Genomic DNA, 23,005 nt, shown 5'->3' on the forward strand with positions numbered 1-23,005 from the left:
TGTATTTGTGTATTTATTTAACTGTCCACTAGGTGGCAGACACACAGGCTGTGGAGAGACGCATGTTGCTCAAATACTGATTTAAATCCTTCATTCTAAGGGCTACGTGCTCTTTTACAGTTACGTTTTCTACTGTCTGCATGTCTTATGCATTTAATACTTGACTGATTAAGTGTTCATTTGTCCCGTAATGAGCTCTCCACTGTTGGTTTTAGTGTGTCTTACTAAATAGTGAAGAATATCACCTGATAGTATGAGGTAAATTAAATTGCATTGTATTACAAATACCACTGCAGTCAGGTTCATAATAAAGCAAAAAACTTTTTTTCCCGTTTTGAGCAGAGGTTTTATGATGCGTCAGGAGGGACAAATTTAAGTAGTTCGCCTCTCAAAATGGCGGATGAACCAACACGGGAGTGGAGCGATGAGCAGCTCAAAAGTGATGATTTGCCCAAAAAAGACCTCATAAAGTTCATCCAGGACAATGGAGCACACTCGGTATGTTTATCTTTTTAGTCCGGTTGTGATTCGAGGTTGAATATCTGCAGATTTAAATATTACCGCTCACTGGAGCTGCGGCATGCTGCGTGGTTAGCTAAGCGTAGCCACATCAGGACGGCTGTTTTAGCATCGTGGAGGGAAGATAGTACAACAATGCGGTCATATTTCTACCGAACAGTCCTGCGCATCTCAGCATATAATTAATTCATGACGTCTGGAGCAGAACGGTCGGGTTTACTGTTGAACATGATTTTTGTGTACATTTTGCCGTAATTAATTTGAGTCGGAGCAGCACGCGGATGATGTTAAAAACAGTGACTGTTACCATCTGCTAACTTTCTCCCTTTTTATTGCATTTTCTCTTCCAGTTCCTCAACGAGCACAAGCTGCTGGGAAACATAAAAAGTGTCGCCAAAACGGCAAAGAAAGAACAACTGATAATTGCCTACAATCAGCTCTTTGAGGGCAAAGTAAGTGTGATATTAATGATAATTTACATCAACCACACAGATTGCAGTGAACTCATTCAACAAAAGAGTACGTGTGTGTGTGTTTCATCTGCAGAGGTTTAAAGGATCAGAACCAGTCGAGGAAGTGACGGAGCAGGTCAGAGCTGTGAAAATTGAAGAGAAGCCCAAAGAAGCCACAGAGGTTGTGGACGAGGTACTGGTCCAAGATGTTGAGTTTTACGGGGATTGTTGTTGACAGGATGTTGATTTTTGTCAGTTTTGCTCTGCACTTATACTTACATATAACTACTTCTCTTAGGGTCCGCCCAAGTACTTCAAGTCGGTGCTGAAGAAAGGGGACAAGAGCAACTTTCCAAAAAAAGGCGACAATGTGAGCTGCTGGTACACCGGGTCCTTGGAGGATGGAACCGTCTTCGACACCAATATTCCCACAAGTATGACAGACCTACACCCAAAATATTGTCAATCGGACCTGTTCTAGATTAAATTAATATCCTATAAAGGTTCTGTCTTCAGGTTTAACCCAGTTTTCTCTCTGCAGCGGCAAGAAAGAAGAAGCAAACCAAACCCCTGACATTTAAAGCCGGCCTGGGCAGAGTCATCAGAGGGGTGAGTAGTTATGTTTTGCTCTGCATCCAAATTTCTGTTTACGTCTTTGAGTATGACACTTCTTCCCCATTGCATGTAGTCATCAGTAACCCTTTACTTTCACAGTGGGATGAGGCCATTCTGACGATGAGCAAGGGTGAAACAGCTCGGGTGGAGATTGAACCAGAGTGGGCCTACGGGAGGAAGGGTCTCCCCGACTCAAAGTATCCTTTTCTCTGGCTGGTTTTATGCTTCACTGTTTAAATGTATATTTTAAACAATAAGGTGATGCGCAGTTCATTTTAGTTTAATTGTCCCTCCTACACCTGTGATCGGGTTTTTCCGGTGTCGTGCGACTGTAAGTGTTTTTGGGGCGAGCCTCCTTTTGGGAGTGTCAGCAAAATATTGTTTCCTGTACTACAGTTATTTTGTTTGGATGAAAACTTTTCTAATTTTGCATTGACTGCTGTCTATTCCTTAACCTCAACTCTACCAGAATCCCCCCCAATGCAAAGCTGATCTTCGAGGTTGAGCTGGTGGCTGTGGATTAACTGATCACCGCTGACCAGCATGCACCGCAGTTTACGACGGGACAAGAAAATGTTGAATTGCCTTGCTGTAAAGATTGACGTTAGAATGGCATTTTTTTTTATTGTAACGTTCTGGTTCTACTTTGTCTCATTCACCACGTTTAAAAGAATCAGGCAGTTATTACAGCGTTTTAGGTTCTGGCCAAAATGTGATGGCTTGTCAATAATGTACATATGAGACACCCTGAAACCTTATTCTCTGCATTTTCTTTTGCATATACAATGTAAATGATTAATAAAACCTGTTTCAGAGACTAAATGTATGCAGCAGTTTCATTTATGGTTTTCATTTGATCTATAGTGACCAATTTTAAAACTTTAGTTTGGTTGTGAAAATTGTGGTAGAGGAAAACTAGATTTAGCAGTTTCTCTGGTTTGGTATAAAACTACAACTACATTCATCTTCGCTGGTTTCAGATCGACTTTCACTAGTTCAAATGTTTACAGCAGATGCCAATTTAGATACGAGGGCAGAACTGCACATTAAGTTCAGACTTGTTATCTGGTCTGATGTATTAACCTATGGAGATCATTACCGATTATCAATCTGAGGCAAATATGAAAATGGTAATGCATCTGCCGTTTCCAAGGGATACCATAACTTGTGACTGGTATTTGATTAATTTGCACTTTTGGTATTCACATCAAACCATGCGGCTAGATGGGGTAAGAGTGTATCTGCACTCTTCCTAGTGACCAATGGCGTCCGACAAGGTGGAATACTGTCACCTGCTCTTTTTAATCTATATATGGATCTTTCTAAAAAATTAAGTGTAATACAGGATGTATGGTGGGGGAAAGTCTTAACCATCTGATGTACGCTGATGACTTAGTGGTCCTGGCTCCTTACAGCGCTGGTTTACAGCAGTTGCGCAGAGTCTGCTCATGGTATAGCGTGCAGTATGACATCAAATTCAACTCTAAAGAGTGTTATGATTGCTAAAACCAAGGAGGTCAAAATCTACATTTTCCCTCGTTTTTTACGAGAGGCCAAGAGCTGAATGGTGCATAAAATGAAATATTTGGGTCACATCAGGAATAACATTAGTGATGATGACGATGTGCAGCGGCAGTGTTGCAAATTGTATGCTCAAGCTAATATGCTGGCACATAAATTTCATATGTGTGCAGATGACATTAAAACAGCCCTCTTCAGAGCCTACTGTACTCCACTGTATACAGCCCACCTGTAAGAACACTTTAATTGCAAGATAAACCACATAATCAGTTCTATTTTGTCCAAGCCAAATTTTTATTCTGTACAGCAGGATAACATTGAACCTGGTAAAAACAGATGGGTGGTGATCATGTTTCTCCTTCAGGGCATTGGGGGCACTTAGGAGTTGGCGTTGGGTCCCTTCTTCTTTCCGAAGGTGGGCACCACGTTCACAAAGCGCCTGTTGTACTGGATGCGACGCTTGGCGCGGCCAGTCTTCTTTTTCTTCTTCTCCTGCTTTTCCACCTGGACAACATGACAGGAAGAGGCAACTGTTATTTCTCTCACATCATAATGTATGCTTCTTAAAGACTAGCTCACCCAAAACAGAAGAATGTAAAAGCCATTTCATAAATACACAACTAACTTGTGTAAAAGGGAGATTGTTTTTATTATTCTGTAACAAATCATAAAACCTTACCTTGGGAGTCTGTCCCCTCACTTTTCCGGCACGGGCCAGAGAGCCGTGAACCTTACCTTGAGGGAAGAAGGAAATTGTTAATTGTGATATTTCCCAGACAAACTAAAACTTCTGCCATTGTTCACAGCATTAACATGGGGGCCATTTGTGTGCTCATCCATGATTATCTTAAATATCATGGCTTGTGCCACAGTGGTGCTTGTTTAGTTTAACATAACTGGTCTTATACAAACAGCAGTATTGCCAGATAAAACTACATTTGTCAAATGCTCTTTCACAATTGAAATGTACGTGATAAACAGGAAACACTGGCTTTTCTACACATGCAGATTTGTGTACTAACCTCCCAGCAGCCTGCCAGCTACCTCCAGGGTGCAGAGATCTGAGACACCACAGGATGCAAGGGAGGCCTCATCCTCTAGTGGGCATCCAGCGAGCAACAGGACCTGATCCTCAACCAGGAGACCCTCCAGACCCTGGACATGGGCCTGAGAGACAAAGCGAAGAATAAACATTTAATCATAATAACCAAAGAGTGTGTGTGTAGAGGGGTTTTGATAGTCTATGCTGAATGACTCACAGCGGGAAAAGAGAAGGTTAAGAAAACAACTTATACGTTATGGTATATAATATGAAATACAATTGTGTATTTACAATACATGTATTTAATGTAAGCTACTAAAAGTAGTCATCATGCAGAATGGCCCAGTTCAGAAGAATACACATTATACTGTTCGATTACGATCATTGATGCATTAATGGGCTCATCGCTTTTAATCTATAAAAACAAGTAACTACGTACATCAAAATTGTAGTTCACTTAAGCACAGTACTTGAATAATAAATGTACTTGGTGACATTCCACCATTGTTAAATACATTTAATACGTTTTTCCAACTATTTTCAAAGTTGTTAAGCATTCCGTTTCTACTCAACACTAATACTAAATTCAAAATGGAGCTGGAAAGTAAGCAGCAACAGCTTTTAGTTGTTTTCTGCGCTTGTTTATCAAAAATAAATCTCAGGTTCTCTCCAGCTTGTAGTCACATTACCTTGATTTGTCCAACAGTCTCCTGTCCGGTCACCTCAAGGGTGTGAGTGTTCTGGGCACGCAAGAAGAGCTGCATCTTGATGCTGGAAGAAAAAGAAAAGAGACGTTGGTCATCATCAGTGTTGGCATACTGCGGAAATCAGCTTGTGGCGTTAGCGTTATTTGTGAATGCAAACATTGGCCACCGAGCCCGCCACTAACGAACTATAATGTGGGAATACATTAAGAAAGTATATCCTGTCACAAAACGGGCAGGTAGTAAAAAAATAACAGTAGAAATCAACATGCCGGGAGCTGGAATAGACATGTCTCTCTCGTTAGCTTGCTAATGCTATGTTAGCTTCATAGCCGCATGGGGCACGCGCTTCATAAAGTCGCTTAAAAACACATGAAATGTGGGTTACATTGTTCAAATAAAGTACAATGTAAGATTAATGTTTATATAGGAGCTATATTCACGCACCCAAAACATACCTGTGTTTCACAATACTAGCGTTTTTCACTTAAATTGCACAGGCCTTACCTCGTTTGATGCTAGTCGTTCAACGCTAGGCATAGAAAGGGCTGTTTAAGGGTCGACACTGCGCATGTGTGGATTTTACGTAAACCAAGTCGGAAGCAGTGGCCACGCCCACCACGTTTTGGAGGCCGCTTCAATTACTTAAGTATCAATTATTGTCTTTTACGTTGTTTTTATGCATTAAAACATCACAGTTCCTTAATCCGTAAGGTTAGGACACAATCATTTAATAGTATGCCAAACGAGGTCATTATGAGCAGTTAGGTTTATTTAGATAGTCGTTTTAAACTGGATTAGTTCCTTCACATGGCTCATAAATAGAAAAATAAGCTGTCAGCAAGTTCCTTTTTACAAAGTCATTTTTCAACGCAGGTGAAATATGTCACATCAAGTATTAGGTTTATAGGATAAAAAAATACATATTCTTGAAATATATGAAGTTATTGTGTTGTGACTGTAAATAACTGGTCTACATACATTATATTTGAGTCATTAAGGAACCGAACAAGAGACACTTCAGGATATCAATCTCTTTATTATGAAATCAAGACAAAATAAAAAAGGAGGAACTCTTCATTTTCTTTATGGAAACATTACCATGACATTAAAAATCTTTCAGTTTTGGGGGGGGGGGGTGTACACGACTCAGAAGTACATCAATGAATATCTCCTTTACCAGTTTAAACCTTAAAACACAAAGAAAGAGACCAAACTAAGTCATCCAATCTAAGAATTAAAAAGCTTTAATCACACAAGAAAAAATAGATCCGCCTTCCTTCACAAATAACATGCATTGAAGAACCAAAAAAGCAACCAGTGTTGGAGATGAATGTAGCAATCAATGCATTTGTTTTCTTTTATTAAACATGACTGATCAAGATGACTGTCACAGAGGCCTGTGTGTTGTATTCCAACCAATTGGCTACACAGTGTAACTAATTAAAAGCACACTTTAAAGCAGAAAGAAGGAACAAATCAGCTTCAGTGGTTGGTTTGAAAGCTCCATGTCACCATGTTAAGTAGCCCCGTTTAGACGTGTAGTCAGGGCAGAAAGGATGCTTTCCTCCGAGTCTCCATCTTAAATGTCAGGATTTAGTCCATCATGTAGGGGGAGGGGGGTAGTACTGGTTATACTGGGCATATTGGTTGTACTGTCCCCAGGAGTTTTGTCCCCAACCACCGTACTGCTGCTGAAAAGAAGGGAAAGAGAACAAAAAAAGATAAATTGACCATGATCACTGCCATCTTCAACAGGCAAACAAAACATGAGCCTAACTAGTGTACTTTTGTCTGCTCAAAATAAATATAATAACTGTAAATGGCCATACATGACTGGTTAGACAAACAAAATGTAGAGAAAACTTTTAGTGCCATCAACTGCTCAGATAAGAAACCCACCTGGTACCAGTTGTTGTATGCAGAGTTGTTTGCCTGAGCGTCGGTCGCTGCGTTGACATCACCCGAGGAACCGTCCTCCACACGCTGTCTCTTGGAATCAGGCTCCTGAGAGCTGGAGACGAACAGTTTCAAGTTAATAAAACCCCTTTTTAAATAGTTCAAGAAATAAAAGATGATTAGTGCCATTCACTGTGATTTAATGACCAACGACAGAACACATACAGACATGCATGTCTCGAATATGGGACAATTTGGACACGATCAATAATATTAAACTTTGCACACAGCGCACTGTGCAGAAGAGGGGCGGGGCTTCAGGCCTCGTTGGACCGAGTCCAGCATGTCCTCTTGCTGCCGCATGCTGGACAAAGCCTGTTAATGTCACATGGATGCTGGATGTACTGAGGCTACACAAATGATTGATAAAACATTACAACTGGAACCTTCTTCAGTGACCGAGTCAAGCCGAGCAGAGAGCCCACTGGAAGGAGGATCGAACCAGAGTGTATATCACAGATGTCTGGGCTGTATTTCCTCAGAGTATATGGACTTGATACTACCAACTTATAACGTTCTCACCAGCCAAAGGTGTGGTTTTTCAGGGGTGGCTTTATTGAAGTAAGGCAAACAGTCTCTTTACTTTTCACCCTCTAACTGGGAATGTTGGTATTGGCAGTGGTAGAACAAGACTGCAACTCAAAAGCTTTTTTAGAAGTCTGGTGTACAAACTCATCAGGGGTGAAAAAGGTGACAAAGATGCAAAGTGTGAAATGTATGAGTGTTGAGAAAGCTGCAAGCAGCAACACCACAGGCCGAGCATTTGGCCCGTTCTGAGAAAAGGAACTGAACAAGTGAAAATAACAATGTGTTGATGTGACCCGAGCCCTGTTCCATTATCCACCTGTCATACCCGTTCTCGGCCTTCCTCTTTGAGGGTTCGCTTTCTTTCTGTAGCTTCTGGTATTCCTCATATGCGGCCACAAGCCTGAAAAGATGTAAAATAAATAAAAAATTACTCAATGTCAAACATGATAAAAGCACATCGTCTCTAGAAATAACAATAAAACTCACACATTGATGTCGCTGCCAAAGTCCTCGAGGAACTCAACCTTGCGCTGGCAGAAGACGAGGCGGGACTCAAGGGGCATCTGGCTCTTCAGGGCTCGGTCGAAACAAGCCAAGATCTCAGCCTCGTTCTGCAGCACATCCCCGCTGTACTCCAGCTCGAGCAGGTTAAGAAAGAGCTTTGGACTCGTCTGTAAAGACACAAAAATATTAGTGTGTAAAACAGCCATTGTGGAAAGTTGAACAAATCACAATAACTGTAATCCGGTAGACATAAATATAAACTATACATGCAAGTTACACAAATGCAACAAACAACAAGTGTTAACCAATCAGATGTCCCGTTTAGGGAAGACAACGTGTTCACTGACGTTAGGACGTCTAGTTCCTGCAGCAGTTCAGAGAAGAAGTGATTGAATGATGTTGTTAGTGTGTTGGTCTGTAGACACTGTTGAACATTTTACTGGCATCTAAAGAGGGCTACGTCACCCAAGAGTGTGAAAATAAATAAATAGAACCTTTAATAAGCATGGCTTTTCACCTGGTCTTTCTCGATGGCATCCAGCAGCACTTTCCTGGCCTTGCTCAGACTTCTCTGCACCTTCATCATCTGCCTGGCCAGCTTCACAGCATAGAACGATGTCTCGGTGACATTCTTCGCGGACTCCATGGCCTCCCTCAACAGGGCCTCCGCCTCCTCCAAGTTACCGTGGCGGCGCTCAAGACTGACCCTCCGAAGGCGCACCATGGCCAGACCCGGGACCGCTTCCTCCAGGGACTTCAGGACGCTACGAGCCTCCTCTACATTACCTGGGCAAAGAAAAGAAACACAATACTGTCAGCATGGCATAACATAAGAAATTATATTAGTCCGTTAGAGACGTCCCATCAAAATCTCCTTGGTAATTTGACTGAGTTCAAGTGCATGCTGGTTTTAAAGAGGAACGCTCACCTTGCTGCTCCTCAAAAGCAGCCCACAGCAGATGGATGGCAGGTTTCTTGGGCATATGGATGGTAGACGCCTTCTTGTAGACATGTCTCACACCATCAATGCTGTAGCCCTCTAGATATTTTGCATACTTCAGAGTGAAAAACAGAGAGCGAGTTGGAAGAGATGTAGGAGAAAAAGAAGAGAGGAGAAGAACAGAGGAGAAAGGCAAAAGAGACAACACATTTTAAACCTAAATTTTCAGTTAACAGAAACTGAATTTCTTCATTGACAAGATCGTTTTTAGAAATTTTCTGTGTAAACCCATCAGCACCTTCATGGAACCAATTAGATAAGTTTCTGTAAGGTAGTGGGAGACGAAGAAGATGCAACGTAGTAGTTGGCAAATGCTGCAGTCAAATCTTGTGTGGCAAGCTGGCCATCCCCTAATACAACAGATACAGTCAAATATCAACGTTACACGCAAAGAGAGTGCAGGACGATTTACTGTGTCGATGTGATATCATCGTTGGTGGGGAAGTGCAGGGAGGTAGCGGGAGTGAGAGAGAGGTTGAAGGCCACATTACCTTGGTCCAGAAGTCCTCGTAGAGTGCACAAGCGATGAGGCATCGTTCAAAAAGAACAACCACGCGCTCAGGGATCCCATTCTCAATTTCAAAGTCCAGGTACTCCTTCCAGTTGTTCAGCTGGGTCTTCTCTAAGGCTTTGACGTGGAAGTATGGTCTTTTAATCTAAAAAATAAATAATAAATAAATGTTTAACATTGTCGAAAAATAAAAATAAAAGATTTTCAACCATTAACATCGTGGCGGAGAAAACGAGACGCGTACCCCTTCTTCAAAGGTCCAGCGCTTGCTGACTTCATGTTCGTTGTGGTTGAACACCTCCTGCCGAATCTCGATCACCTTGTGGCGCATATTCTCGATCTCGGTCACTCTCTACATAAAGACACACAAAAAACACATGGTCAACACCCACATGTATTCTTCACAGACCACATTCTCCACTTGATGTAGAAACTGCTAGTCCTGCAGCCAAGGATTTACATCACCATGAGCTTGCCACAGACAAGAAGCCTGGGGAGGGGGGGAGGAATGTATGCACCCTGCATATCAGTCACTGGGTGCAGGGGCCGGGCCTCAGTTGATCCTGTTAGTTTTAGGGCGATTCCCTGACTGGATGCCAACTTGAATCCACCCAGGACATTCAATGGCTTGGCTGCTGACATAAAGACACCTCTTCACACCTGAACAAAGCTTTCCATCTCATGGAGAACAGGCAAGCTCCTGCTAAACCCTGCAAACAGTGCTTTGGTAAATGTGTCTCCCTTGCAGGAGGCAAGTGGATGTTCACCTTTGCAGGATCCACAAGATCATCTGTACCAGGTGGCAACTCCTCCTGAGCAATAGGCGTCTCCTCAACCTCGCCAATCATCGCCAACAGGCTGGCTTTAGAGAGCTCGAGCCTCAGCTGAACAAACTCCTCTTCTGACAAGTAGTGTTTGGGGTTGTTGTCCTGCACGTGATCTTTGAACCTGCAAAGATTAAAAACAGGAATATAAGATTCAACTTTAAATAGTTTTACATGTAGATGCAAAACTAAGAGGACTGTACATAAAAGTAGATCCCTTTCTAACTACAGAGGACATGCGTCTCTGGACTATAAGGACAGGATAGAAAAGGACAAAATTGCTGCAACCAGAGTTTTATACAGTCTTTCCTCTACCTCTGGAAGTGCTGGGAATACAGCTGGGTTGGGATGCCCAAGACGCGGTCATAGATGGCGGTGACGTTAGCCAGTTTCTCCTGCTCTGTCTCCCAGTTGATGAAGGACTCCCACAGACGGTCTGAGCGAAAGTCTGTGCCTGCTGCAAGCACTGCATGTTCATAGGCACTGATAGGAGAACATAACAGGAAAGATTGTGAATCTTGTGCAACTTTGTGTTCTCCTCTAATATCTGTTTAAAAATCATTTAAAGAAAAATATGGACATTAAGACTTAATATCGTTAAATGTAGGACGTTTCCGCTGTCATATAAGCAAGCGTCGCATAACAAGGAGGAAAAAAAACAATCTATTAAGTAAGAGTCCTTTACTTACGCTCTAATGCGTCCCTCGGTCTCTGGATCACTCAGGTCTGAGTTCTCTTTGATGTAGGTCAGGTAATGCAGCCACAGATCCACACTGAGAGGGATGGCCTGCAAGCCTCTTCTGTATACCTTGAGAGAGACCAAACAAGCCCGTCAATGGCTGGACTCTTTACTGTATTCATTAAAGTCGCTCTCATTAACCCTCTGGTTTCATGCCTGATTAATAACAGTTGCTGTTTGCTACATGGTCTTGAGTCATGTAGCTTCACCAAAGACTAAACTATAGAAAAGAACACGTGTCCATACGATATTTATATTTACCTCTTCTGCAATCTGTATATTCTCGTGCTTTTTCTCAATATCAGCATACTTCTTCCAGTAGCCATAGCAGTAGGGATAACGTAGGAAGAACGCATCAAATGCACTTCTCACAGCTGGAAGGGCATTCTGCAAGGGAGAGAGGCAACAAAAATAATATTTACTATTTCCCATTTAGTATACTAATCCTACTGTTCAATCTTGGGAATATACAAACATATCTGAATAACCTGCATGTCTTCTCTTACCTCTTGCTCCACAAACTGCAGCAAGTAGACCCAGCCATTGAAGTCTTCTGGGTTGTCCTCGCATCCTTTGAAGAGTTTTTCAAACTCACTTGGCAGCTCTGGCTCAGGAACAGTTGATTCTTCCGTTGTCTCTTTGAGTGGTTCTTCCAGCTCCATGCCATCCTCTGTCACCTGCGGGGCCTCAGTCCCATCTGGAGAAGGCAACAAGAAATCATGACGGTTCACCTCGTAGAGGAGCAAGCAAGGCATTGGTAGTAAATTTGTTTCGTTAGTCGGCTTGCATTGTAGTTAAGATTTTACAAAAAAGTGCATTGGTGATGATGAACCATCCTAAAACTTAACACGTTTTCACTTAAGTTATAGATCTATTGTTGTTATGTAAGGGGACCAATTTTGCCAACAACTAATCAGCTATTTTGATTACCTTGACTGCTATCCTGAACCACAGGTTCTGGCTCTATGGTCATCTCATGGCCGTCTTGCTCAGATTCTCCAGACTCTGGTTTGTGTTCTGCTGGCTGTTCTGGCTGTTCTTCCATTTCTGCAGGCTGAGGTGGAGGTGGTGGCTGCTCAACTTGGAAGAGCTGAGCACTGGCAATCTGAAACTGCTCCACAGCCTTCTCCACAGATCCCAGCTCTGGGGAATTCATCTGCTGGTCTGGTGACTGCTGTTGCATCTGGGACACATCCTGGGACACGTCCGAGTCCTCTGGCAAGATATTGGCGAGTGGTTCTGGAGTAACCTGGTCAGGGGACCAGTCGGCAGTTTGGCCTATAACAGGCAGGTCAGGAAGAAAGGCATCCCCGTTGCTCTCCATGGCAGGGGACTCAGTGTCCAGCATTCCAGTGATGGGGTCGTCTGAAAGTTGCAGTTCTGTTGAAAAGCAGGATGGATTATTACTAGAGCTGCAACATTAGTCAATTAACAACTAAAATATCAACTATTTTGATAATTAATTGCATGGAAACCACAATGGGCGTGGGGGAGTTAGTTTCAATATGTGTTACATTTTATAAAATGAATCTAGTTAATTAAAAAGTATCGTCAGATTTAAGTTATGCTTACTATGTTAACTAGCTTCACACCAAAATAAGGTCAGCCCCGTAGAAGCCGCAGCTGTTGCTACACGATACTTCCTTGTTCAAACATTACAGAGACCCTAACGTTAGCCAGCACCACTAAAAATAATGTCACGTTAATGTTGCGTGTCCCGTCAAAAGCTAATGCTAGCTTTAGCCGTGGTTGCTGTTAGAGGCCATGTTTGCACAGTCAAAGTTCAATCAGAAGTTGGGCCCTGACTGCCATCTATTTCCTGAGAAGCATCACAGCACTCGAGCGACCACAGGTTTTGACGTTGCACGTGAACTCGGACTACGGTAATTTAGTGAAGTTAATGTTAACTAACGTTACTAATTCCATCGTACCTGTGCCACATGATTTGGTATTAGCAAAGTGTACCCAACAATGCATCGATTGCTTCACAATTTCGTTTCACCTTAAGCTAACTAGATCAACTACAACGTGCTACGTATTTGCCTCCGTCTCCAGATATTAGTCGGCACCCAACGGCTTCTCCACGTTAGCTAGCATGCTAACGTTAGCACTAGCAGCTAGCGTTAGCTGGCTTATAAGTTACCACGATAGTAGTCAAGATACGTTTTAGGATCTTACCTGTGTCTTCCATGAAATTTTGGTCAACCTTATAAACTTGTGTGTAGCTTTAGAAGTCACTTAATGTAACCTAAAAATGGACAGGCGCGCTTCGCCCACCATACTTATCTTAAGAGGAAGAACCTGGAGAGGGTGTGCGCATGCGCGGCGTAGCGCCCCGCCCACATGTGTGTGGTGACGACGTTTGAAATAAAAGTTTTCAAATATGCTTCACAAGATTATTAATGAACAAAAAATAGGGAAATAAACGTGGTTACGGGTTACCTATGGAATACGACAGGTTGAATAATTTAGCCTTTACTATGGCGGAACTATTTTGATACTCTTTGTGAGAATGACATATTATTATATTATTATTATTATTCAACTTTATTTCCAGACACATTAATCCATTTAGCAACAAAAACCATAGTCAATGGTTGAGAGGGATTAGTAGACTGTGGGTGGCTCATTTATAAAGACTTGCCTTGATAAACCTGCACAGGACAGCACGCCGAATTTAACATCTTCCACGTGGTTATAATTACACTGAAATTAAATTATTATAGTTTTTACAGAGGTGATGGGCAGCATATTTTTCTTTACTCAAACCAAATTAATCTTCTCTCTGCTGATGCTCTACAACACAATTTTCCTCTTTATCATGATTTATCATCTTAATAAAAATCAGCATTTTATGGATTTTGTTATTGCTCTCATAAACGTATCCTACCTCTATGCGACGTACGGTTGTTTAGTAAGGCTATCTTCTGTTAATTGTGTTTTGAGTCAGTTTAAATAAGCAGGTCTCATATAATAGGCTGCTTGCTGCAGTCTGTCACACTGCAGTTCCCCCTTTTGCCTTTTTGCTCACAGCCATGGACTCACAACCTCCACGTAATCACGCTGGAACCGGTTTTGAATGAATGATCATGTCGGAAAGACCCGGCTGTAAACCCCCCTTCTGAGATGACTAGGCCCACTAAATCCTGACATCTGTTTCATGTGTACAGCTCTATATCTAAATATTGTGCCACACGCAATATTAGAGGCGATTTAATTCATAATGAACGCTCAAATGGCGTCAACGCTACAGTTACTGGACCGGTCTGCAGTTCAGTGGCTGTGAAGCGCGCATGCGAAATGGCGTATGGTGCTTTTATGTGCAGTCGTAAATCTTGAAATTGAAGTACCCACCCTTGACTTTAGATGTTTACTGTGTTTAATTATTGGAAATGATAAATGTATGATACATATCCATGTTAATGATATTTAAATGGGGAATTATTAAGGTAAAAAAATACCAAATAATAATTATTTCAGATTCTTTGATTATAAGACAACAATACTGTCAGTATTACTGCTGATGTTCTGTGAGTTTCATTTTTAGGTGGCACACTTAAGAGCGTCACAAAGCAACTGCAGCTATATATTTATTTTGTTTACGCTGTGGTGTAACTCCTCCTGTTGTTGCCTTTTCGGCCAGGTCGCCCTGGTTAAATAAAGGTAAAATAAATGAAACTTCTCACCTTGATGATGTAGAAGTGTACTCCAGGTTTTGTACTGAATGACACCCCTGCAGGGTGTGGTCAAAGGTGCAACAGACTTGAAACTTTCAACCAGAAGGGGCAGTGCAACACTGCTTCAACTTGATATCAAAACCACTGGAACTGGAATCTTATTTATAACATTTAATGTTAATGATTCAGAACTCAAAATCTCAGATTTCAATTAAAATATTGCTCAATCCTGATTTTGCACAGAACGTGGCATCACCTTTTTTTCGAAATAATGTTTTTTTTAAACTAGTGAGAAGATCATCGGAAATTAAAGAAATAAAGAAATCTCAAATGTGAAATAACCACGCGTTTTTTAAGTATTTTCTAATTGACCAGCGCCAAAACTTCAAAACCAACATACAAGCATTGAATCTGTGTGTGATCAAAACAGCAGTTACCTATAAAATAAATAAATAAAAAACGTTGAAATAATATATTAATAAGCTAATTAAGAAACGTGATTATTAATATATTTATAATCTACAATCAATGATATTACAATGATATTGTAATTTAAAAAAAATTAAATAGATAAACAATAACCGTATAAAAGCAGTGTATGAGCAGCTTATTGTAGGATGTGTTTTTTGCGTCTTCAGTTTTCGGAGCTCATGAGGAGCCCCTGAACGCAGCAGCAGTGTGTGTGTGTGTGTGAGAGCAGCGTACAGGAAGTGGCTGCTGATCTGGGTCCACACCTTTTCCGGTAACACAGCACCCGCCACCGCCGTGACTGAACGGCTGGGGAAGAGAGAGAGGGAGGAAGAGAGAGACAGAGAGCGGCAAGAGAGGGGAGAAACGGCCGGGGGACTGGGGGATGATTGCCGCAGACCTAGGTATGTATTCTTTGTTTTTCTGCAGCCTTTCCGTCCGCAGAGAGAACATTTTTTTCGGATCCAAAGTTGTCCTCTGTGCGCTACTAACACCCCTCCCTTCTTCTGAACCCGCTCTTGTGTCACAGGGGGTAGACGGAAGAAAGTCGGATGAATCAATTACCTTTTTTGAACACGCTCTTCCTCTGGATGTCCCGGTGCAGAGACGGACCAGGGAGCTTGTATTTGGGTGTGTTTTGATCACAAGAAAACCCACCACCGTGCTTTTGAAATCCACCGACTGGGATCGGCTAAAGGGCAAGTGTGGACAGCCGGCAGACAAGGAGGAAGTGGGAACCTCGGGCTTGGACAGGGCCTGATTTGATACAGTGGTTGTTTTTTTTAGTAGAAGAAGAAAAAAAATCTACTCTGTTTCAAGTCCAGCTGGACTGAGAGTAAGTGGATTTTTTTTGACTTGAAATGTGGATTTTGAAGGAGGTCTGCGTTTGAAACAAGGGGGATGTAATATTTTCTTCCTACATCGGAGGGCAGTGGATCATGAAAATATATCCCCACCCAATACTACGAGGACACGCGCACACTGCTCCCATTGAGGGCTCGAAGTCACCCGCTCAGGTCAGATCATCATAGTCCAGCTAATTGTAGTGGTCCAACGGTACCAACTTGAGAAGTCACTGCCTTTTGAGTATTGACACTCGTGTCAGCCCACCGCTGGTCACGTGGAGGACTTTCACACACACTGAAACTGTAACTTTGTATTTGTTTTCCTCATAAGAGAAGTCTTGTTTTTTTTTTTTTTTTTACTTACAAAGTATTTATGCACAGCAAACAAGATGGGCAAAATGATCTCAAAGATCTTTGGCAACAAGGAGATGAGAATATTGATGCTTGGACTTGATGCTGCTGGTAAAACCACCGTCCTGTACAAGCTGAAACTGGGACAGTCGGTCACTACCATCCCCACCGTTGGCTTCAACGTGGAGACCGTCACCTATAAGAATGTGAAGTTCAACGTGTGGGATGTTGGGGGGCAGGATAAGATCAGGCCCCTTTGGAGACATTACTACACGGGTACCCAGGGCCTCATTTTCGTGGTGGACTGCGCCGACAGGGACCGGATCGACGAGGCGAAGCAGGAGCTCCACCGAATCATCAACGACCGGGAGATGAGGGACGCCATCATCCTGATCTTCGCCAACAAACAAGACCTCCCAGATGCCATGAAGCCCCACGAGATCCAGGAGAAGCTGGGCCTGACCCGGATTAGGGATAGGAATTGGTACGTTCAGCCCTCGTGTGCGACAACAGGGGATGGACTATACGAGGGCCTGACCTGGCTTACCTCAAATTACAAAAATTAATGTTTCTCCCCTCACCAGCCTGGACACTTGGATGCAAAAAAAAAAATAGAAATAAGTAGCTGAGAATGGAAAAAAAAAAAATGCAATCTGAAGCAATTAATACCACAACCTCTCTGCTGAGTGTATATCAAAGAGAGTAGCAATTATATTTTGTTTTCTTTTTCTTTTTGATAATGATGACTTCACTATAACCCCAGATTTCATTTAAACAAAAGACAATTTATTTTTTTTGGCTGTTTTTCTTTCTCTTTTTTTGTAGTTTGCTTTGGTTCACATTCTGTATAATCAGTTCTGTTTAAATATACATTACGCTTACTTTTGAGCTCTTTCGTTCGCCTCCTTTTTGTATAATTTCTTTTAGGGGTCTTTTGGGACACACATGTATACGTTTTGCCCCCCGCTTAGCTCTTATTCAGTATTCTCATGACCCAGCTGCATATCCAAAGGATGGGAAACTCCAGAAACCATCGCCTACATCAGCATATCCTTTTCATGGCTCAAACTGCCGCTGTAATTTGAACGACTGTGTGTTATGGATGTGTTTCTAAATTGATTGTATTGGGATCGTTGAGGAAATGTGTTCGTACTTATTTCCTGTGCCGTGGTCACATCCATCATGTCTACCATCGAGGTTTGTTGTGAAAGACACTATGTGGACGCTGGATATTCACACACACAGACACACACTGTGATATGGATATATGTTTTTGTTGTTTCAGGGTCTGAATCTGTTACCACCAGTCTTATTGCCGCCTCTTTTGTTTCTCCCAGAGCTTCCATTACTGTTGAGCATTTGTAGTTTCAGCTGCCTGAGGAGGGGCCCGGGTTACAGGTGCCCCAGAATCCAGACAGTTACTGCGGCAGAAGGTGTTCTCAACTGCTGAGTTTGCACTTTGGGAGGGGGGGTGGTTACGAACTAGCTGGCTGTGCACATTTAGATTTTCTGTGACTGAATTTTGGACCTCAGCAATTGTTTACGAAATTCCCAACCATCTCCAATGTAGGTGCTTCAGTAACTGCAACCCTTCTCCGTTCCTTTACATCATGTGTGTGTTAAGGTCCTGCAGACGCATATCAAATCTCTGTTAATACTTCATAGACACTGCTCTGTTTTTATTTTTTGCTATGCTGATGAAATAATAAAAAAAATATATCCAGATCAGAACGGAAGTAACGCCTTTTCAATACGCAGCTGCAACCGTGAAGAAGAGTATCAAAAGTAATACTTCACTTCTGAAAGAGTCGTGCTGGTGAAAGAAGGAAGTGAGAGTTTAGGATGTTGAAAGAAGGACCAGTCAGAGCAACGTGAGCTGAGCCTCGGCCTCTTTGCTCTCTTGCGTGTGTGAGTCACTGGCTGTGAATAAATGATGAGCTCTCTAGTTTCAGAGTACTGATTGTCAGGTAAACCGCGCTTTGCTGCTGGTCTCAGAGTATCGCTTTTGTCGACGAGGGAGCCGGCTCCTCAGGTGGCTTTTGACATTTTCGAACAGAGGAAACAAATTGAAGAGGTAACGTGGAGTTGGTCCAGATCTTGAACCACGGAAGGGTTCAAGATCTGAAACTGAAGAAAAGAAATCTTACATTGTGTTGAGAATTTGTTCATAGGAAGAGCAAATGTGGGTCACTGAGAACCCGATGAGAGCCGTGTGTTACTTGTGTAACGACTGAGGTCAGGGTGACGGCCTCACTAAAGGTCCCTGCCAGACTGGCATTTCGCCCCCCGGGGTGCGTGAGTCGTCATGAGGGGCAGACTGGAGATCAGGTCGCAATTTTTGAAGCCATTCATGTTTCATTTGTTTTAACCGCCCCGCTGTGTACCGCTGCTCCGAGTTTCACGTGTCCCTGAGCCATGTGTGTCTAAGGTCAGCTTCCCCTCTACACGAATCCAAAGAGGCAGATGTGAATTGCGGGCGGTGACATCACTGTGTAAGGTCAGGAAACTGCTTGAGAGAAGAGAATTGTTGTCGTGGAAATCTGTGGTTTAGGACTGTCCTGCCTGTTGGTGAGCAGCAGTACAGTAAGTGTCGGGTTGAACTGTAAAGATAAACAGAGTACTAATTCTAGTGCAGGCTTGTGTCTATTTTTGCAGTAAAAAGCACAAAAATCACTCAAATATCCTGAAAATTTTACATTTTGAAGGTATGTTACTGTAGTAATGTTAAGGAGAGTCACAGTCCAGGAATGCTTGTTCTCCGTCTGTGTATTTGCTCAGTTTGCTGATCTGGTGTTTGTTCTGTCGCTGCTGCTGTGAAGTTTGAACTGTTGCTGTTTGAAAGCAGCAGCATGTGACGTGTCCAGCATGAAGGACGGGGACATGCAGTTCAACTGAGATAAACGCATAAAGGCCAGAGGCCCCTTATCTCTCCTGAAACTGCTCACTTTGCACTGCATTTTTTGTAGAGGGGGGAATTATAAGCAGCACTATTGCAACAAAACCACATTATTTGAACAGTTGAGGGCAGTGCCTCTGCTGTGTCAAGTACGATCTTGTTTGCTTATGATTTCTCAGTTCATGACTTCCATTGTGGAGGTGGAAATTCCAAAGTGAGATCTACAAACGCCTTTTTCTTCTCCCGGGAAGGGAAAACGGGGGAAAGGGAGAGCAGCTTTGAAGCGGCTCCTGGTGTTACGTCAGCGTCGAGCCGGTGAATCATGGCGCACATGTCGGAGGCCTTTTGTGCAGCTGTCACTGCACTCGGCAGCAGATGCACTGTGCACATTGGGCTGGTGTCAAATGCTGTCAGGCTCACCTGTGGCCCTCCGTTAAAAGACACGATTTAAGAGTTCTGTAGTGTCACTCCGGCTTAACCGCGTGGAATCTATGAACTCAACGGCGTTTTCTTGCCATGAAGAACCTGCCTCCAGAGAGTCGGCTGCAGACAAGTATTCTGAAGTTTGTTCAATGAGACATTTCTTTCAGTTCCTCTTCACACCAGGACTTCATGTGTGATTCACTTGTTGTGTGTTTTCTGTGACACGTCTCCCAGAGAAGTGTTTGTTTTGAATGGCCTGCACCGTTTTCTTTGGTCTCCACTGCTTGAACCCCGTGCGCCGCTATTGTATGTTGCTCGTGGGGGGGGGGTGAGGGCTGGACTATTGTACGCCTTTTTGAATGGGGTGGTTTCAAAGAATACTTTTAAATGGAGCTCATTGGCAGTTCCTCTGTCATGTGTTTACTCAGGCGTTCCTCTTTGATTTTAATCTCACTTCAGAGCAATACCAGGAAACTGTCACATACAGACAGCTCACGTCTCAACAGGAAGGAGTCAGCTGCTCATGAACTCATATTTAAAGACGTATAACACACACACACACACTAACTAACAGGTTCCTTTGGAAGCATGTCTGTTTGCTTTACTGCAGTACAAGCACTGATTGTGTTTCTGTTAGTTTCAACCACACCTACACTAACTGTCACATGTGAGAGTTAGACTCACTGCTTTCCTCTCACCAGTCTCCACCCACAGTTGTTTCCATTGAGCTGGGGAATTCAGAGATGGTACTACTTTACATCCGACAGGCTCCGAGTCAGAGCCCCTCAAGCGTTTCCTCATCATGTCATTGAACAAATGTGTATATAAAGGCACAGTTCGATTGGCTGGTGTAGATATGTACAGAATTGGGGGAATGAAAAGTGAACGTATAAGTTTGTCATTTAGAAAACGTTGCGATCCATGGACCATCTACAATGAAGCTCAGCTGTATGTGGACTACAGTTATGGTTATTTTGCAGTTATGAATGTGGCGTTGGAATAACGTACTTACCATTATATTTACTATTTCATTATTTAGGATTAAAGGAATAGTTTATCATTTTGGTAAATATGCTTATCCGCTTCCTGGTGCAGAGTTTGATAAAAAGATCCGCGAACTGTGATACGTCATTTTCAAACTTTGCTTTTTACACAAATTAAACAAGATGTAACATGTTAATGTTATATATTGTAATATTGTATATATTATCGTTATAGAGAGAGAGGGATGTTAATTAGGGCAATTTAGAGGGGCTGGTTCAGGTTGGCAGATATTGTTACCTTTGGACAGAGCTAGGCTAGCTGTCCCCCCCCCACCCCTTTCCAGTCTTTATGCTAAGCTAACCGGTAGCTGGCTGTAGCTTCATACTCAACAGATAGACATGAGAGTTGTATCAAGCTTCTCATCTCACTTTTTTTTGCCAGAAAGTGAAAAGCGCATTTCTAAAATAATAACTTTTCCTTTTAAACAAGATTAATTAGAGAAAACTATCATATTCTGAAGTCTTTGGGTTTATCAGTAACTGTTGGCATGAACATGATCTGTTATAGAAATGGCATGTAAACTACACAAAGACTGTGGCCATGACATGTGTCTCTCAAATTAGAAGCTCATAAGAAAAGTGGCCATTGAGGATTGGATTCATCATTGGACTGCTATTGTTTTCCATACTTTTCAAAAAAACTCTCTCTTTTGACTGAATGATTATCGTCGCAGGCATTTCCGGTATATGTATTGACACACAAAGGCACTTCGGGGCTGGCTGGATGGGCCGGAGCCACAGCTCAGAGAGTGTCTCAGTTGTCATGGAGCCCGTTTTAACAGTGTCGTAAAAGCAGCATGCGGAGTGACATTCAGCTCCCAGGCAGTTGTAAGCTCCTCAGAATCTGTCGCACAGTGCTTTCCCCTCCGCCTTGGACAATGTGCTAATAATTACAGGGAGCCCGAGGCCTGTGTTTGCATTTGGCGGAGAGGTTGTGCAGTGGGAGGGATGTGTGCTGCAGTAATGATTCAGTCTCACAGATGTAATTAATGGAGGCTCTGCATTGAAAGTGTTGTATTTTGTGTGTGAAAGAAGAGCAGGTGGAGGGGACCTTGTGTTTGCATATAACAGAACAAAATACTGTCAGGCCTGGTGCACAGATGTTCACGTTGCTTCGCTGATATTTTGCTCACAATGTATTTTATATACTTTAAATGTCATTGATTGGGTGCGATCAGTTTTGTTTTTATGCACTAATGATAACTTTTGTGGGCCAACGTGTCTGTAAACAATACATACAGACCATGAACAGGAAGTTGGCACTAAGAAGAACTTCTGCAGATATAAACCACCTGACATACACTGCCTTTACAAAGTTTGGAGTCATCTGTTGTATTGATGTTTTTCTTCTTTCCATCAATAATGATTTTAACAGAGACAAGAAGAGAATAATTCAGACACCAAATGTATTTTTTACATTTGAAATCGATTTGGCCCCTAAAAGAAGAAGAATGAAATGATTAAAACTTTAGTCCATGTCCTTTAGCCCCCCCAGCGTTACATGGCAGGGGAGAATGCTGTTTATTATGAATCATTTTCCACCCAAACAACATTTTATTTTTAATTTGTTTTCCAGTCCAGCATAAGGGACCCTCGACATCTATTTATAAAGAGGACTTTCTACAACTGAAAAGCATGAAAGAAAAACTTATACAGTCGTCCTCGCATCTGACTGTAAAAAATCAGTCTTGTGTGGGAGACGACCCCAAACCTTTGAACTGCAGTGTAAATAACAGGAAGCTACAGGATTTTTCGAATCACAGAAACACTTTTTTCTAAAGAGAAAAACCTAAACTGATGGGTAAGTTTTGAGTTTGCTTTCATTTATGACAGGAAGTGACATATGCTGCAACCTTCCTGTGTAACACATGGCACACCACAGCAACAGATGGACGCATTGAGATAGAAAAAAGAGATTAGCAGGATGAGAGAAGTACAATAGACGTGTCTGCTTAGGTCTAAATAAAAGAATGCAGTAAATTATGGGTCTGTTATACGGCACTGTAATTACCTGGATAGACGAAACGGAGACGTAATACAGTCTTGATGCAGAAAGTCTGACTGTTTTTAATATGAGTTTGGCCAAGAAGAGTGGAGTGAACTTTATTTCTATCTCAGTAAATTCCCTTCTGTTACTTCATCTTGATCGCTGAATCAACAAGTGTCAGTGTGCCTTCACACATTCTTTAAAAGCTGCGGTAATAACTATCTGTTGAACCCAGGTTAAAGGCTGCCCTTCACACGTTGTGTAATTATTAATAGGTCTGCTGTGGAATATTGTCAGACTGAACAGGGAGCCAATTACTCCAAATGTTGCTCTCTCTCTCTCTCTCTCTCTCTCTCTCTCTCTCTCTCTCTCTCTCTCTCTCTCTCTCTCTCTCTCT

The 23,005-nt window shown here is 42.3% G+C and overlaps 4 protein-coding genes across 6 annotated transcripts; 2 read left to right on the top strand and 2 right to left on the bottom strand.

Moving 5' to 3' along the window:
* Positions 1 to 392: 392 nt before the first annotated feature.
* Positions 393 to 2,408, top strand: fkbp3 (FKBP prolyl isomerase 3). The gene is made up of 7 exons (XM_031866057.1): positions 393 to 498; positions 870 to 971; positions 1,066 to 1,164; positions 1,270 to 1,405; positions 1,513 to 1,580; positions 1,686 to 1,783; positions 2,056 to 2,408. Exons 1-7 carry the CDS (start codon positions 394 to 396, stop codon positions 2,108 to 2,110), a joined length of 663 nt encoding a protein of 220 aa, XP_031721917.1. The 5' UTR covers position 393; the 3' UTR covers positions 2,111 to 2,408.
* Positions 2,409 to 3,380: 972 nt separating this feature from the next.
* Positions 3,381 to 5,420, bottom strand: faua (FAU ubiquitin like and ribosomal protein S30 fusion a). Its single transcript, XM_031866058.1, has 5 exons — positions 5,361 to 5,420; positions 4,839 to 4,920; positions 4,130 to 4,274; positions 3,787 to 3,842; positions 3,381 to 3,611 (listed from the first exon to the last, which is right to left on the bottom strand). Exons 2-5 carry the CDS (start codon positions 4,911 to 4,913, stop codon positions 3,486 to 3,488), a joined length of 402 nt encoding a protein of 133 aa, XP_031721918.1. The 5' UTR covers positions 4,914 to 4,920; positions 5,361 to 5,420; the 3' UTR covers positions 3,381 to 3,485.
* A 452-nt stretch (positions 5,421 to 5,872) lies between these two features.
* Positions 5,873 to 13,233, bottom strand: prpf39 (PRP39 pre-mRNA processing factor 39 homolog (yeast)). Of its 3 annotated transcripts, none has more exons than XM_031865951.1 (15): positions 13,097 to 13,233; positions 11,849 to 12,298; positions 11,425 to 11,615; positions 11,180 to 11,305; positions 10,869 to 10,987; positions 10,495 to 10,662; positions 10,123 to 10,303; positions 9,600 to 9,707; positions 9,336 to 9,500; positions 8,773 to 8,899; positions 8,362 to 8,630; positions 7,827 to 8,011; positions 7,666 to 7,740; positions 6,756 to 6,867; positions 5,873 to 6,547 (listed from the first exon to the last, which is right to left on the bottom strand). In XM_031865951.1, the coding sequence occupies exons 1-15, from the start codon at positions 13,107 to 13,109 to the stop codon at positions 6,458 to 6,460; spliced, it is 2,379 nt and encodes a 792-aa protein (XP_031721811.1). In that variant the 5' UTR covers positions 13,110 to 13,233; the 3' UTR covers positions 5,873 to 6,457. The 3 variants fall into 3 exon arrangements, with proteins under 3 accessions (XP_031721811.1, XP_031721810.1, XP_031721809.1); XM_031865950.1 differs by having other exon boundaries at positions 5,873 to 6,544; positions 7,657 to 7,740; XM_031865949.1 differs by having other exon boundaries at positions 7,657 to 7,740.
* A 2,107-nt stretch (positions 13,234 to 15,340) lies between these two features.
* On the top strand, positions 15,341 to 17,987 carry arf6a (ADP-ribosylation factor 6a). Its single transcript, XM_031865954.1, has 2 exons — positions 15,341 to 15,467; positions 15,593 to 17,987. Exon 2 carries the CDS (start codon positions 16,298 to 16,300, stop codon positions 16,823 to 16,825), a length of 528 nt encoding a protein of 175 aa, XP_031721814.1. The 5' UTR covers positions 15,341 to 15,467; positions 15,593 to 16,297; the 3' UTR covers positions 16,826 to 17,987.
* Positions 17,988 to 23,005: the final 5,018 nt, after the last annotated feature.

This window comes from Anarrhichthys ocellatus, unplaced genomic scaffold (genome assembly GCF_004355925.1).
Source record: "Anarrhichthys ocellatus isolate YVR2014 unplaced genomic scaffold, GSC_Weel_1.0 scaffold34, whole genome shotgun sequence".
Classification (NCBI taxonomy): Eukaryota; Metazoa; Chordata; class Actinopteri; order Perciformes; family Anarhichadidae; genus Anarrhichthys; species Anarrhichthys ocellatus.